This window comes from Hylobates moloch, unplaced genomic scaffold (assembly GCF_009828535.3).
Source record: "Hylobates moloch isolate HMO894 unplaced genomic scaffold, HMol_V3 SCAFFOLD_7, whole genome shotgun sequence".
Classification (NCBI taxonomy): Eukaryota; Metazoa; Chordata; class Mammalia; order Primates; family Hylobatidae; genus Hylobates; species Hylobates moloch.
In genome coordinates this window covers 100,767,287-100,781,483 of record NW_026652282.1, presented here as the reverse complement: position 1 = coordinate 100,781,483, position 14,197 = coordinate 100,767,287, and the positions used below count along the sequence as shown (strand labels likewise).

General features: G+C 44.7%; 1 protein-coding gene across 1 annotated transcript in view; it reads right to left on the bottom strand.

Moving 5' to 3' along the window:
- Positions 1 to 5,666: 5,666 nt before the first annotated feature.
- The window catches only part of SLC25A43 (solute carrier family 25 member 43), a 49,907-nt gene continuing 41,376 nt past the window's right edge, over positions 5,667 to 14,197 (bottom strand). The window contains exons 4-5 of the mRNA XM_032757524.2: positions 8,156 to 8,290; positions 5,667 to 7,444 (exon numbers count right to left, since the gene is read on the bottom strand). Of these exons, the coding sequence (XP_032613415.1) occupies positions 7,244 to 7,444; positions 8,156 to 8,290 (336 nt within the window). The 3' untranslated portion in view covers positions 5,667 to 7,243. The remainder of the gene's footprint in view (positions 7,445 to 8,155; positions 8,291 to 14,197) is intronic.

Here is a 14,197-nt window from a genome sequence, read left to right as displayed (position 1 = left end):
CCCTATGTTGCCCAAGCTTGTCTTGAACTCTTTGGGCTCAAGCAGTCCTCCCACCTTGGCCTCCCAAAGTGCTGAGATTACAGGCATGAGCCACTGTGCCTGGCCCCATTGGAATATTTTAGACAGTTCCTAAGTAACAGCTGTCAAATGGACCTGAATATCATATCAGTTAGTTTGGATATTACTTTTATTTTTGGCTAGCAATGACAACAAAAGGGAGAGATACGAATGACTGAAGAATTTATTTTTGCTTTCTGCTAGTACACGACTTTCCCCGTGTCTATCCCTTCTCCAGCCTTCTACTGTTGTTATGCTTGTTTTTTTCCTCCTCATTGTCTTTGTGATTAGATTAGAGGCACCTGCATCACAATAGAATGTACTAGGGCTTCAAGTCAGCATGCCTGGTTCAAGTCTCATCTTTTTTTTTTTGTTTTTTTTTTTTTTTTGAGACAGAGTCTTGCTCTGTTGCCCAGGCTGGAGTGCAGTAGTGTGATCTCAACTCACGGCAACCTCCGCCTCCCGGGCTGAAGCAATTCTCCTGCCTCACCCTCCCAAGTATCTGGGATTACATGCGCCCGCCCCCACACCCAGGTCATTTTTGTATTTTTGTAGAGATGGGGTTTCACCACGTTGGCCAGGCTGGTCTCAAACTCCTGACCTCAAGAGATTCACCCACCTCGGCCTCCCAAAATGCAGGGATTATAGGCATGAGTCACCATGCCTGGCCTCAAGTCCCTTGAGGCCTTTCTTTAGCCACCATCCTGAGTGTCAGTTTTTGTTGCTTCCCACTCCCCCAGAAGTTTCTTCCCATCTAATCCTTTGCTGCTCTTACTCAGTCCCTTGCCATCTATCTGCTGATGACACCCAAATTCCTATCTCCAGTCATCACTCTTCCCCACACTCTAGACTTGTCCCTATTATCCTGAAATAATTATCAATAATGTTCTGATATACTAGTTTCCTATGGCTGCTATAACAAATTACCACAAATGCATTGACTTAAACAACACAAATTTATTAGCTTGTAGTTCTGTAGTCACAAGTCTGACGTGGGTCTCACTGGGCCAAAATCGAAGTGTCGGCAGGCCTGCGTGCCTCTCTGGAGGCTCCAGAGGCAAATCCGTTAGCTTGCTTATTCAGGTTCTTGGCTGAGTTCAGTTCATTGTGACTGTAGGGCTGAAGTCCTTTGTTTCCTTGCTGGCTGTCAGCTGAGGGTCATGCTCAGCTTCTAGAGGCCATACCCATTTCTTGGCACCCGGAAACCTTTGTCTTCAAAGCCAGCAGTGGCGAGTCCAGTTCTTCTCAGGCCTCATTTCTCCTGCCTCTTCTTCCATCCTTGCATCTCCCTGACCCATTCTTCTGTCTTCCTCTTCCACTTGTGATTTTTTTTTTTTTTTGAGACAAAGTCTCACTCTGTCACCCAGGCTGGGTTACAGTGGTATGATCTTGGCTCACTGCAACCTCCACCTCCCAGGTTCAAGCAATGCTCCTGCCTCAGCCTCCTGAGTAGCTGGAATTACAGGTGTGTGCCACCACACCCGGCTAATTTTTGTATTTTTAGTAGAGGTGGGGTTTCACCATGTTGGCCAGGCTGGTCTCGAACCCCTGACCTCAAATGATCCGCCCGCCTTGGCCGCCCAAAATGCTGGGATTACAGCCATGAGCCACCGTGCCTGGCCCCACTTGTGATTTTAAGGATTGTGATTAGGGACCCACCCAACGAATCCAGGAGAATCCCTCCATCTCAATGTCTGTAACAGTAATCACATCTGCAAAGTCTCTTTTGTCATGAAAGGTAACATACTCACAAGTTCTGGGGGTTAAGGTGTGGACATCTTTGGTGGGGGCCATTATTCTGCTTACCATGACTGGTTTGGACAATTACACAGACAGCATGTGCTCCAGCCCACTGTCTACTTGACTTCTCTACTTGCATGTCTCATGGGCATTTTGAATTTAACATGTCCAAAACAGAACTTTTAATTCCTCCCCACCAAAACTCTGTCCCTCCTCAGTCTTCCTCACATCAGCAAATGGCAAGATCATCTACCTGTTCTCAAGTCAAGAGGCAAAAACCAGCCAGGCTCGGTGGCTCACATCTGTAATCCCAGCACTTTGGGAGGCCAAGGCAGGCCTTGATCACTTGAGCTCAGGAGTTCGAGACCAGCCTGGGCAACATGGTGAAATCCCATGTCTACAAAAAATACAAAAATTAGCTGGGCATGGTGGTGCATGCCTATAATCCCAGCTACTTGGGAGGCTGAGGTGGGAGGATTGCTTGAACCTGGGAGGCGGAAGTTGCAGTGAGCCGAGATTGCGCCCTGCGCCACTGCACTCCAGCCTGGGGGAGCAGAGTGATATCCTGTCTCAGAAAAACAAAAACCAAAAATCTAGGTGCCATCCTTGACTGCTTTCTTTAACTCCCTATATTCAATCCCTCAGCAAATCATGCTGAGTCCACCTCCAAAATACATCTTGAACTCATTCATTCCTCTCCATCTTTATTGCCACCATTCTAGTCCAAGCCATCCTTTCTTGCTTGGACTTCCGAAATCGCTTCTTAACTGGTCTTCTCACTCACAGCCTTGCTTCCCTCCAATCCATTCTCCACACAGCAACTGAGTAATCCTTTAAAAATCAAAGTCAGATTATATCGCTTTTCTGCTTAAAAACCTTCAATGCCTCCCCACAGCATTTAGAATAAAATTTAACTTCTTGTTCTGGCCCATGTGGCCACATACGATCTGGCTGTCTCTCTCCAATCTCATCTCATCCCACTCTCTCACCACACTCTGGCTACCCTTGCCTCCTTTCTGTTCACCAAGGCTTTCCCACTGCCACGCTTCTGCACTTGTTCTTCCCTCTGCCAGGAATGCTCTTCTCCCCGTTCTTTCTCTCCTTCCTTTCTTTCTCTCCTTCCTTTCTTCTTTCTTTTCTTTCTTTCTTTCTTTTTTCTTTTTTTTTTTTTTTTTTTGAGACGGAGTCTCGCTCTGTCGCCCAGGCTGGAGTGCACTGGCGCGATCTCGGCTCACTGCAAGCTCCGCCTCCCGGGTTCACGCCATTCTCCTGCCTCAGCCTCTCCGAGTAGCTGGGACTACAGGCGCCCGCCACCACGCCCGGCTAATTTTTTTTGTATTTTTAGTAGAGACGGGGTTTCACGGTGGTCTCGATCTCCTGACCTCGTGATCCGCCCGCCTCGGCCTCCCAAAGTGCTGGGATTACAAGCGTGAGCCACCGCGCCCGGCCTCTTTCTTTCTTTCTTTCTTTTTCTTTCTTTCCTTCTTTCTTTTTCTTTCCTTCTTTCTTTTTCCTTTCCTTTCTTTCTTTCCTTTCTCTCTCTTTCCTTTCTGTCCTTTCTTTCTTTTTTTTGATGGAGTCTCGCTCTGTCACCCAGCCCAGAGTGCAGTGCTGCAATCTCAGCTCACTGCAACCTCCGCCTCCCGGGTTCAAGGGATTCTCCTGCCTCAGCCTCCTGAGTAGCTGGGATTACAGGTGTGTGCTACCACGCCCAGCTAATTTTTGTGTTTTTAGTAGAGATGGGGTTTCAACATGTTGGCCAGGCTGGTGTCAAATTTCTGACCAAGTGATCCGCCTGCCTTGGCCTCCTGAAGTGCTGGGATTACAGGCGTGAGCCACCACGCCTAGCCCTTTTTTTTTCTCTTTTTTTTTTTAGGGCAAGTCAAGTGAAGCAGTGGGAGTGGGAAGGAACAAAGAAATCTGTAGCTGATTGTGGTCAATTACTTGTAAACACCACTGCACTTTGACCAGCCCTCCCTAGTTCTTTGCATAGTTGGCTCATTCTCATCCTTCAGGTCTCATCTCAAATGTCACCTGTCAGAGTGGCCTTCTCTGGCTCCCTGATTTAAAATATTCCCGTGACTTCAGCTGGGGAGACAGAGGTTGCAGTGAGCTGAAGTCGCGCCACTGCACTCCAGCCTAGGCGACAGAGTGAGAACTTGTCTCAAACAAAACAAAACAAAAACCCAAAATAAAATATTCCCCTTACCTCCACATAATTCTCTAATAAAGCACCCTGTATATAAGCACCTTCATAACATTACAGTCCATGATTACCTAAATTATTTATTAGTTTACTTGTTTATTGACTGCCACTCTCACTAGAGTGTAAGCTCCTTGAGGGCAAGGACCTCATCTGCCTTTTGTGCCACTGTGTCTGTAGTGCCTAGCAGTTATTGAATAAATGCACAAAGCCACTCTTCTTGCTCTGACCCACTTTTGCTTGCTTCCATCTCTGTGATGCTGCATATGCCCTGCCTTTAACCTGCAATGCCTTCCTATTCGTGACCAATACATATCCCTTAACTTCCTTCAAAACTTAGTTCAAGACTCATGGCTGGGTGCGGTGGGTCATGCCTGTAATCCCAGCACTTTGGGAGGCTGAGGCAGGTGGATCACCTGAGGTCACGAGTTCAAGACCAGCCTGGCCAACATGGTGAAACCCCATCTCTACCAATAAAATACAAACATTAGCTGGGCATGGTGGCAGGCGCCTGTAGTCCCAGCCACTCAGGAGGCTGAGGCACGAGAATCACTTGAACCAGGAGGTGGAGGTTGCAGTAAGCCAAGATTGCATCTCTGCACTCCAGGCTGGGCGACAGAACGAGACTCTGTTTCAAAAAAAAAAAAAAAAAAGACTCACAACCTCCCCCAAATCCCTGTTGATCACTAGTCTGTCTCCCATGTGATGATTCCTTTAGTTTTTTATTCACTAAGTTTGTATAGAGCTCCTTGGCAATCTTATAAACAGTTGATACTACATTATCATGCCTTTGCTTGTATTTGCTTTGTAATCATAGTCATTTCATATATGTAGGTATGATTTGTTCCTCAAGACCATCAATTCCTCCTGAGTCAATATTGCATCATACATCTTTATAATCCTTCTCAAGTACTTAGTCCAGTGTGGTGCTCACTGTCAGCCATAAAGCAGAAAGGCAGAACTCTCTCTTCATACTCCGAAGAAAATGAAATTAGCTGGAAGTTTATTTTAGAACTAGAACAAGAGTTTTAGAGTTCTTCTGAAATTAGAAAAATCAGGCATATTATTTTCCCCACTTAATTCAATGAAAAAATCAAAACTGCAGCTCAGAAAACATTTCTGTGCATGACAACTGCAAGAGCTTAGCTATCTATTTAATAATACTTGTGGAAGGGCAGAGTGTGGTGGCTCACACCTGTAATCCCAGCACTTTGGGAGGCAGAGGTGGGCAGATCACCTAAGGTCAGGAGTTCGAGACCAGCCTGGCCAACATGGTGAAACCCCATCTCTACTAAAAATACAAAAATTAGCCAGGCATGGTGGCGGGTGCCTGTAATCCCAGCTACTCGGGAGGCTGAAGCTGGAGAACTGCTCGAACCCGGGAGGAGGTTGCAGTGAGCTGAGATCACGCCATTGAATTCCAGCCTGGGTGACAATTAAAAAAAAAAAATTACTTGTGGAAGAATACACAAGATATTATCATGAAATAATGTGAAGTTAGGATTTTAGTTAAAAAAAAGTAAAAAATATTTTTGCAGCTTTCAGAACTGTTTGAAAAGTTGTCTGTTTCAAGGAAAATAAAGAGTAATAAACATGAACTATTCACTCTGGGTAAAGAATCTGCCACCCTCCAAACTCTAACAGATTGAGCTACAGATGAGATTTCCATGTGTGTGTGTGTTAACTGCCATTCTCCATAAAACAGAATGCCGCAGCAGTTGGAAAAGTGAATTATTTTGGTATACTTAAATAGGATAAGGCTCTGAGAGCTTACAGATTTGGCCAGTATGTATTTAACCATAGTTTTATAACTCAGACTAGCAATAAATGACCAACACATCGTTTTTTCTTTGGAAAATAAATTTAATCGGAAAAAATACTTGCAACATACTGAAAATCTCTGTGTATGAGTGTATGTGTGTGTATAAATTAATAATTTTATGTTAGATATTAATGCATTTTTAAATGCATAGATAGGTGCTATTTGAAAAGTGTAGTTAAACCTTACATAGAATCTCTAAAGTGGAACAATCCTGAAATTTGATTTTTAGAAAGCTTGATACAGATGATTAGGTTAAAGTGTTTATAGTCAGTTACATTTTTTTGGGTATGTGTGTCAAATGTTCCATTTGATCCTTTCTAGGCAACTGGGACATCTTTGAGAATAACTTGACTAAATAACTTATTTTCAGGGTAGACTTGCAAAGCAAGTTAAAAAGGCAGAGAATTTAGGCCACTGAACTTGTACATGACTTCAATCAGAAGGTCTTTGGGGGAATAATTAAGCAGTCATGGTATAAACTGTCTTACTGAAACGTAAGATTTTAAGCCTGGGATGCTTCAAATTTCACAAAAGAAGGATGATTCTACTACAATGATGATAGCTTTTAAATGTTCACTATTTTCATTTAGATTCTGATAAGGCATAATTTACACTGTGGTGTGTGCACTCAGATGTCTGCAAAAATTTAAGTTCAAGAAAGATTGTACTGGGGCAGGGTGCAGTGGCTCACACCTGTAATCCTAGCGCTTTGGGAGGCCAAGGCAGGAGGATTGCATGAGCCCAGGAGTTCAAGACCAGCCTGGGCAACATAGCAAGACCCGCTCCCCCAAAAATTAGCTAGGTGTGGTCCTATGGTCCCAACTCTCGGGAGGCTGAAGCAGGAGGATGTCTTGAGCCCAGGAGTTCAAGGCTGCAGTGAGCTATGATTGTGTCATTGTACTCCAGTCTGGGTGACAGAGCAAGACCCTGTCTCTAAAAACAAAACAAAACAACAGATTGTATTGAGAAGTCTCAGGTCAAACTGAGCAAAACTAGGCTGACGTTGGTTTGTGCAAGCTTTGCATTGACTAAAAGTGACCCAGTGGCTGACCTCACAATGTGGTATCCACTCAGCCACTTCAATTACCTGTTGCTTTGAGATGTCATGGCAATGCCCTTTCTTTGGTGTCATGTTTCTATTCAGAGTGTAAATTGTACATTTTATCACTGCTAGACTCTGGTTATAAAATCTCGTGGAATGCCATCATGACACACTCTTGTTGGGAAACCTTCTCATGGTGCAGGTGTTCACAGGGACATCAGTTTGGAGATCTGAGGTGGTGCATGGCCAAACCATCTCATTTCCCAGAGCAGCAGATAGCAGTAGCTTCTCATCCCGCCTCAGGTGCACAGTTATGAGGCTACATTTATCTGTGATTGCAACACGCTGTCAGTCAGTGCACTTCTAGTTCCATTCCATTTTATAGAGTTGGTTTTTTAGGCTTCAGTTTTCTCGTTTTGAAGAACTTCTTTAATTCTCGTAATTCCTGGGGCTGCAAACTCTGATCGACTCCTGGGGTCAATTTATAGCTCAGTGGAGACAGAATGTAACCATTTTGATAAAGACAGATTCTCTTGCAGAACTCAAAGGTGCTAAACATAATTCCAAAATATGGAACTATCTGTTAAAACCGAAAATGAATATCAAGTTAAGTTCTTAAAAAGAAAACATCAGTGTGTCTGCAGTCAACTTGGATCAGGGCAAGTTATCTTGTAAAGTGAGATAATAGCGGTGGCAATACAAATGGTAACTCTTTTTGGAATCAGGGAAGATGGCAAAAGGAAAGCTGGCTCAATGTGGGTTGGGAGAGGAATGACAGTGATTGAAGGGCATGACCTGCCTGGGAGGCGCTAGATCTGGGTCATATGCACGCAGACTATCTGATACTGCCTGTCACTATATGCTGGCCTTGACTGGAATCATTTACATGCCAGCTAGTGCAAGGTTAGTCCAGAGTGCTTAACTTTTTTTTTTTTTTTTTTTGTCATGGATTTCTTTGGGAATATGATGCACATATGCATATACACATACATTTTTGCATAGAATTTTAGGATGAGGGGTTAGGTTCCCCTTAGGGGCCCATGAACCTCCACATTAAGTATCTCTGCACTAAATGATCAGCTCCTCTGGAATGGGGTATAAGATACTCCACCACTGCACAGGTTCCCCTCTCTACGGGGCTGACAGACAGTATGCATTCATGGGCCTTGTGCTACCCATTAGTGCTAGAGGGGGTTTTCCAAGCAAACTGTAGTGGGGGTTGGGGGTGACAAAGGAAGAGGGTAGAATTGGAAGAGGCAGGGGAGCAACGGAGACTGGTGGCTCTTCTCACCTTCAGTAAATTGGCTGTCAATCCATTCCAGAGCCCCAGGACCCCCTGGGCCTTCACTGTCTGCCGGAAGCAGTCCACTGCTCCTGAGAAATGGACATCTACTCCTCCACTGTGTGGGAGGTAGGGGCTCTGAGCCTGGCAGGAAACAGAAGCTGGGATGAGGTGATTGAAACACTAGGAAATAAATGTCCTAGTGGAAGGAGCCAGGGTCTCAAGTCTACACTCTGGATGCTGGGTTCCTGGCCAAGATGATGGCAAAGAATGGCTGCTGTGGGGTTCTTCTTGTTCTGTGGGCTTAGAACGGATATTAACATGCAATACAATCATATACCCTGTCCATATATTTGTCATTTATTTTGCTTGGAAGGAAGCCGACATTTGGGACAGATTCAATTTCATACTTACATTCCCTCCCAACCTATGCCTTCTGGACATGATAAACATAATCCCATGCCCTTAGCCTTTTTAAAGTATTCTCCTGTTTCCTTGTCTTTACTGGTCCTTCCCCTGTGAAGCTCCCAAGCGGAGGCTGTTCATTTCTCCACCTCACAGATGTGACAGGGTGGGGAGCATTGCGATGGTGGCATTCTTCTCACACTCTGTTGCTGTTCCCAAACCCTTCCTCCTTCACTCTCATGACAGAAGCACTTAGCTGGAGCTGATGTCACTGAACCATACTCCTTGGCCTGCTATTATCTACTAATCTGGCCACTCTTCCACATTCATTGAAGACTGTGATACCTGGTGGCTCACCCTCTCCTAGCCTCGCCGTCATCTTAGGTAACTTTGGCATCTATAAAGACGACCCAGCCCATGACCAGTTTCTGGCCTTCGGTTTCAGTGATCCTCACCTTTATACCATTTTGGCCACCCCGTGGACATCATCACCACCTTCAGAGCCATCCTGACTGAACCCTATTATTGCCAAAATGCTCCATCTCTGAAAGGAATGTTTTATCCTTTAATATTATTATTTTTTTGCAACAGAATCTCACTCTTGCCCAGGCTGGTGTGCAGTGGCATGATCTCGGCTCACTGCAGCCTCCACCTCCTGGGTTCAAGCGATTCTCCTGTCACAGCCTCCCGAGTATCTAGGACTACAGGTGCATACCACCACACCTGGCTAATTTTTATAATTTTGGTAGAGATGGGGTTTCACGATGTTGGCCAGGCTGGTCTGAAACTCCTGGCCTCAAGTGATCCACCTGCCTCGGCCTCCCAAAGTGCTAGGATTACAGGCGTGAGCCACTGCACCCAGCCATCCTCTTAGAAAAATAATTTTACAATCAGATGAAATGACTTTTCAATATACCATCTACATATAAAACTGGTACTACCTGTCCACTATGAAGGGGATGTCCCCTCATAGCTGGCTTTCAGAAATGGTGTTGAGTTTAGATTAAGCTATGCACATACTTTGGTTTGTTTCTGAAACGTTTCGTTGGGGCTATATGGCATTCTGTGGCAATGGAACCAAGATTATCGATGTGGGAGAGGAGGTGTGGTACAACAGTAAGAAGAGCACAACTCTAGAGTTGAGCAGGTTCGTTTCTAGTCCTAGTTTCTTCACTTACTTGGCCCTGTGACCCTAGGCAGCTTATCTAACCTTCAGAGCATTCACTGCCTTTTAATATTTGGAATAATTTACTTATTTATTTCCTTTATTTATCTCCTCCTTCTCTGCAACTAGAATTTCAGCTACAGGTAAGGAGGGATTTTTTTTGGTCTGTTTTATTGACTTCTGTATCCTTAATATTCTTAATACATAGTAGATATTTAATAAACATTTGAATACATGAAATGTATTCCATTGTCGACCTCCTGGTTTCCAAATCCAGTGGCTCTTTTTGGCTGTATTATTACTGGATTTCTTAGGGGGCAATATTTGGCACTGATAACCAGGAACTCTTTTGGTCCTCCTCAATTTATATACCTTTTCTAGGAAATTCTACCATAGCTTTTGCTTTAAACACCTCCTACAGGCAGATGGCTCCCAAATCTTTATCTTTGGCTCTGACCTCCCACTGACCTCCAAAACCAAGCACCCAACTGCCTACTGGGCAGCTCTACCTGGATAGTACACAAGTACTCAAAACTCGACACACCTAGAACCTATTGTTGCCTTTCTTCTTGACAGTGTCAGATTTATTCTTTCTTCTGTATTTCTTATCTCAGTGATGAATGGCCCAACTCTTTAACAAGCTACCCCAAGCCAGAAACCTGGGATTCCTTCATTTCACCCACCCTTACTGCCCTATCCAAGCAATCATCAAGTCCTATCAATCTTGTCTTCTAAATAGAGCATTTCTCAAATGCAGCTCCTCCTTTCCATCCCCACTGGCACTCCCATAATTCAGGCTACCACCATCTCATGTGTGCATTACTGTAGCAGTCTGTTACTGGCCTCTTGGACCCACTCTTGTCCTTTTCAATTCTTTTCTTTTCCTTTTTCTTTCTTTTTTTGAGACAGAGTCTCGCTCTGTTACCCAGGCTGGAGTCCAATGGTGCAATCACGGCTCACTGCAGCCTCAACCTCCTAGGCTCAGGTGATCCTCCCACCTTAGCCTCCCTGGTAGCTGGGACTACTGGCATGCGCCACCATGCCCTGCTAATTTTTGTATTTTTTGTAGAGACAGGGTTTCCCTATGTTGCCCAGGCTGGTCTTGAATTTCTGGGCTCATGTGATCCTCCCACCTTGGCCTCCCATAGTGCTAGGATTACAAGTATAAGCCACCACACCCAGCCTCCAATTCATTCTTCTTCTTTTTTTTGAGACAGAGTCTCGCCCTGTTGCTCAGGCTGGAGTGCAGTCACACGATCTCGGCTCACTGCAACCTCTGCCTCCTGGGTTCAAGCGATTCTCCTGCCTCAGCCTCCCAAGTAGCTAGGATTACAGGTGCATGCCATCACACCTGCCTAATTTTTGTATTTTTAGTAGAGATGGGGTTTCCCTGTGTTGGGCAGGCTGGTCTTGAACTCCTGACCTCAGGTGATCCACCTGCCTCGGCCGCCCAAAGTGCTGAGATTACAAGTGTGAGCCACCGTGCCCGGCCTCATTCTTTATACTACAGCCAGAACGCATTTCTAAGATTCCAATTCAGACCACTGACTCCTTTACTGACTTTTTACCGCCTGTAGGATAAAATCTAAGCTCCTTAGAATGACATGTAAGGCCCTTCATGACAACTTTTCCAGCATGAAAAGCATCACTCACCCCAATCATACTGACTGCACTCCTTAGCTCTTTTTTATACTCCCATTAGCTCCCATTATCCCCTCTAAAGACTATTCATCTATTTGCATATTTATTGATACTTACTATATGCCAGACACTCAGGATACATTAGTGAACCAAACAGACAAAAGTCCCTGTTCCTATAAAGCTGAAATTCTAATTGCAGGGGAAGACAAGACAGACAATAAATAAGCAAATTACGCCAAATACTAAGAGGAGGTGAGTGCTCTGGATAAAATAAAAGCAGAGGGAACATAAGGAGTGTCTGGAGGATGCTGAAGTTTTTATTAGGGTAATCAGAGAAGACCTCACCAAGAAGATGGCTTTTTGGAGATCTGAAGGAAGTGAGGAAGCAAGTTGTACGGATATCTTCAAAGGCCCTGGGACAGGAGCATGTCTGGGGTGTTACAGAGGCAATGAGAGGCCAGTGTGGTGGTAATGGAATGAACAAAATAGAGAGTAATGGGATATGACTTCAGAAAAACAAATGGTGGCTAGGTTGTATAAGGCTGGTAGGGCCCACAGTAAGCATTTTGGCTTTTACTGAGAAGACTGGTCACTGGGGGGGGTTATGAATAGAAGAATGGCATGACCTAATTTATATTTTCACATGATCACTTTGGCTGCTATGTTGAAAAAGACTCAAGGATGGAGGAAAAAGTAGGATGGAGACTGGTTAGGAGACTACTAGAGTAATTTAGGCAAGAGATGATGGTAGCTTGGACTGGGATGCTAGTGGTGGAGTGGTGAGCAGTGGTCAGACTCGATATATTCTGAAGGTAGAGTCAACAGGATTGGCTGATGGACTGGATGAGGGTGTGAGAGGAAAGTCAAGGATGGCTCTAAAGTTTCTGGCCTAAGCGACGGGATAGACAGAAGTGCCATGAACTGAGATGGAGGACGCTATGGGAGAAGCAGGTTGGCTTTTTGTTTTTGTTTTTTAAGGGTGAGTGAAAACATCAGGAGTTAACTGTGCAATGCTTGTTAGCCATTCAAATGGAGATGGAGAGTTGGCTACATGAGTCTGGAGTTCAGGGGAGAGGTCAGGGCTGGAAACATAATTAGGGCGTCACCAGTATACGGATGGTATTTAAAGCCAGGAGACCAGATGAGATCACTTAGGGCTTGAGCCTGGGGATACTTCCACATTAGACCCAGCAAAGAAGACTGAGAAGGAGCAGTCGGTGAAGAAGGAAAAGGAAAGTGTGGTGTCCAGTAAGCCAAGTGAAGGTGGTATGTCAAGGAGGAGTGGTGAGCTGCTGAGGGCCCAGTAAGATGAAGACTGAGAAGTGACCCTTGGATTTAAACACATGGAGGTCACTGGTTATCATAAAAAGAGAAGTTTTGGCTGGGTGCAGTGGCTCACATGTGCAATCCCAGCACTTTGGGAGGCCATGGGGGGAGGATTGCTTGAGCCCAGGAGTTCAAGACTAGCCTGGGCAACATAGTGGGACCCCTATCTCTGCAAAAAATATAAAAATTAGCTGGGTGTGGTGGTGCACACCTGTAGTCCCAGTTACTTGGGGGGGGCCTGAGGTGGGAGGGTTGCTTGGGCCCATGAGGTTGAGGCTGCAGTGAACCATGATTATGCCACTGTACTCCAGCCTGGGTGATAGAGTGAGTCCCTGTCTCAAAAAATAAAAGAGAAGTTTATTGGGTGGTGGAGCAAAAGTCTGACTGGAATGGACTCAAGAGAGAATGGGGCTGGGCATGGTGGCTCATGCCTGTAATTCTAGCACTTTGGGAGGCCAAGGCAAGTGGATCGCCTGAGGTCAGGAGTTCGAGACCAGCCTGGCCAACATGGCAAAACCCCGTCTCTGCTAAAAATACAAAAATTAGCCAGGCATGGTAGTGGGCGCCTGTAATCCCAGCTACTCAGGAGGCTGAGTCATGAGAATCGCTTGAACCCAGGAGGTGGAGGTTGCAGTGAGCTGAGATCGCGCCACTGCACTCCAGCCTGGGTGACAGAGTGAGACTCTGTCTCAAAAAAAAAAAAGAGAATGGGAGAATGGGAAGAGAAAGATTGGAGATGGTGAATATAGACAATTCTTTCAAAGAGGCCTCTTTCACAATTGTACTGTAATCATGTCCAATTTACATGTCTGTTTTTCCTAGTGTTCTGTGAACTCTGTGAGGACTGGGTCTTCTTAATTTCCGTATCTCTAGTGCCTTAACCAGCAGCTGACACATGACTGGTGCTCAATGAATAGTTTGCTGAATGAGTACATAAAATGCTCAGTATAAGAGTGGGCTGGAATTTTTAAAGCATTTTCAAATAATTTTATGCATGAGTTATAAAAATGGTGGGTCAAGACTTATACAATGTAATGTAGAATCTTTGCAGAAAACAAATATCAAAATTCATTTCATTTCTCTCTTCACAAGACATTGTAGATGGTTCTATTTTACTAAGATGTAATGGCATAGTACAAAATATTACACATGTAGCCCATATTACTATTGCCACTACTGATGCATAGCTGCTGACATTTATTGACTGCTTATGTGTCTGTTACAGTTGAGGAAACTGAGGCTCAGGGACAGGTTAAGTGATTTGACCAAGGTCATACAGCAGGTAATGAACACATTTTATTCTGTTTTATATTCCAGCTAGTTGTTTCCTGTCTCTTTCCCTCAGGATACTATGAGACCTGTGATGGCTAGGACCACATTTTACTTAGCTTTTCTCTCTTCCACCCTCCTTAAAAATCTGTAGAAGAGTGAATTACCATCAGAGAAGCAGTGTGAAAACTCGATTTTACTGATTCAAACCAGGCTTTCTGGACTTTTTTTTTTTTTTTTTTTTT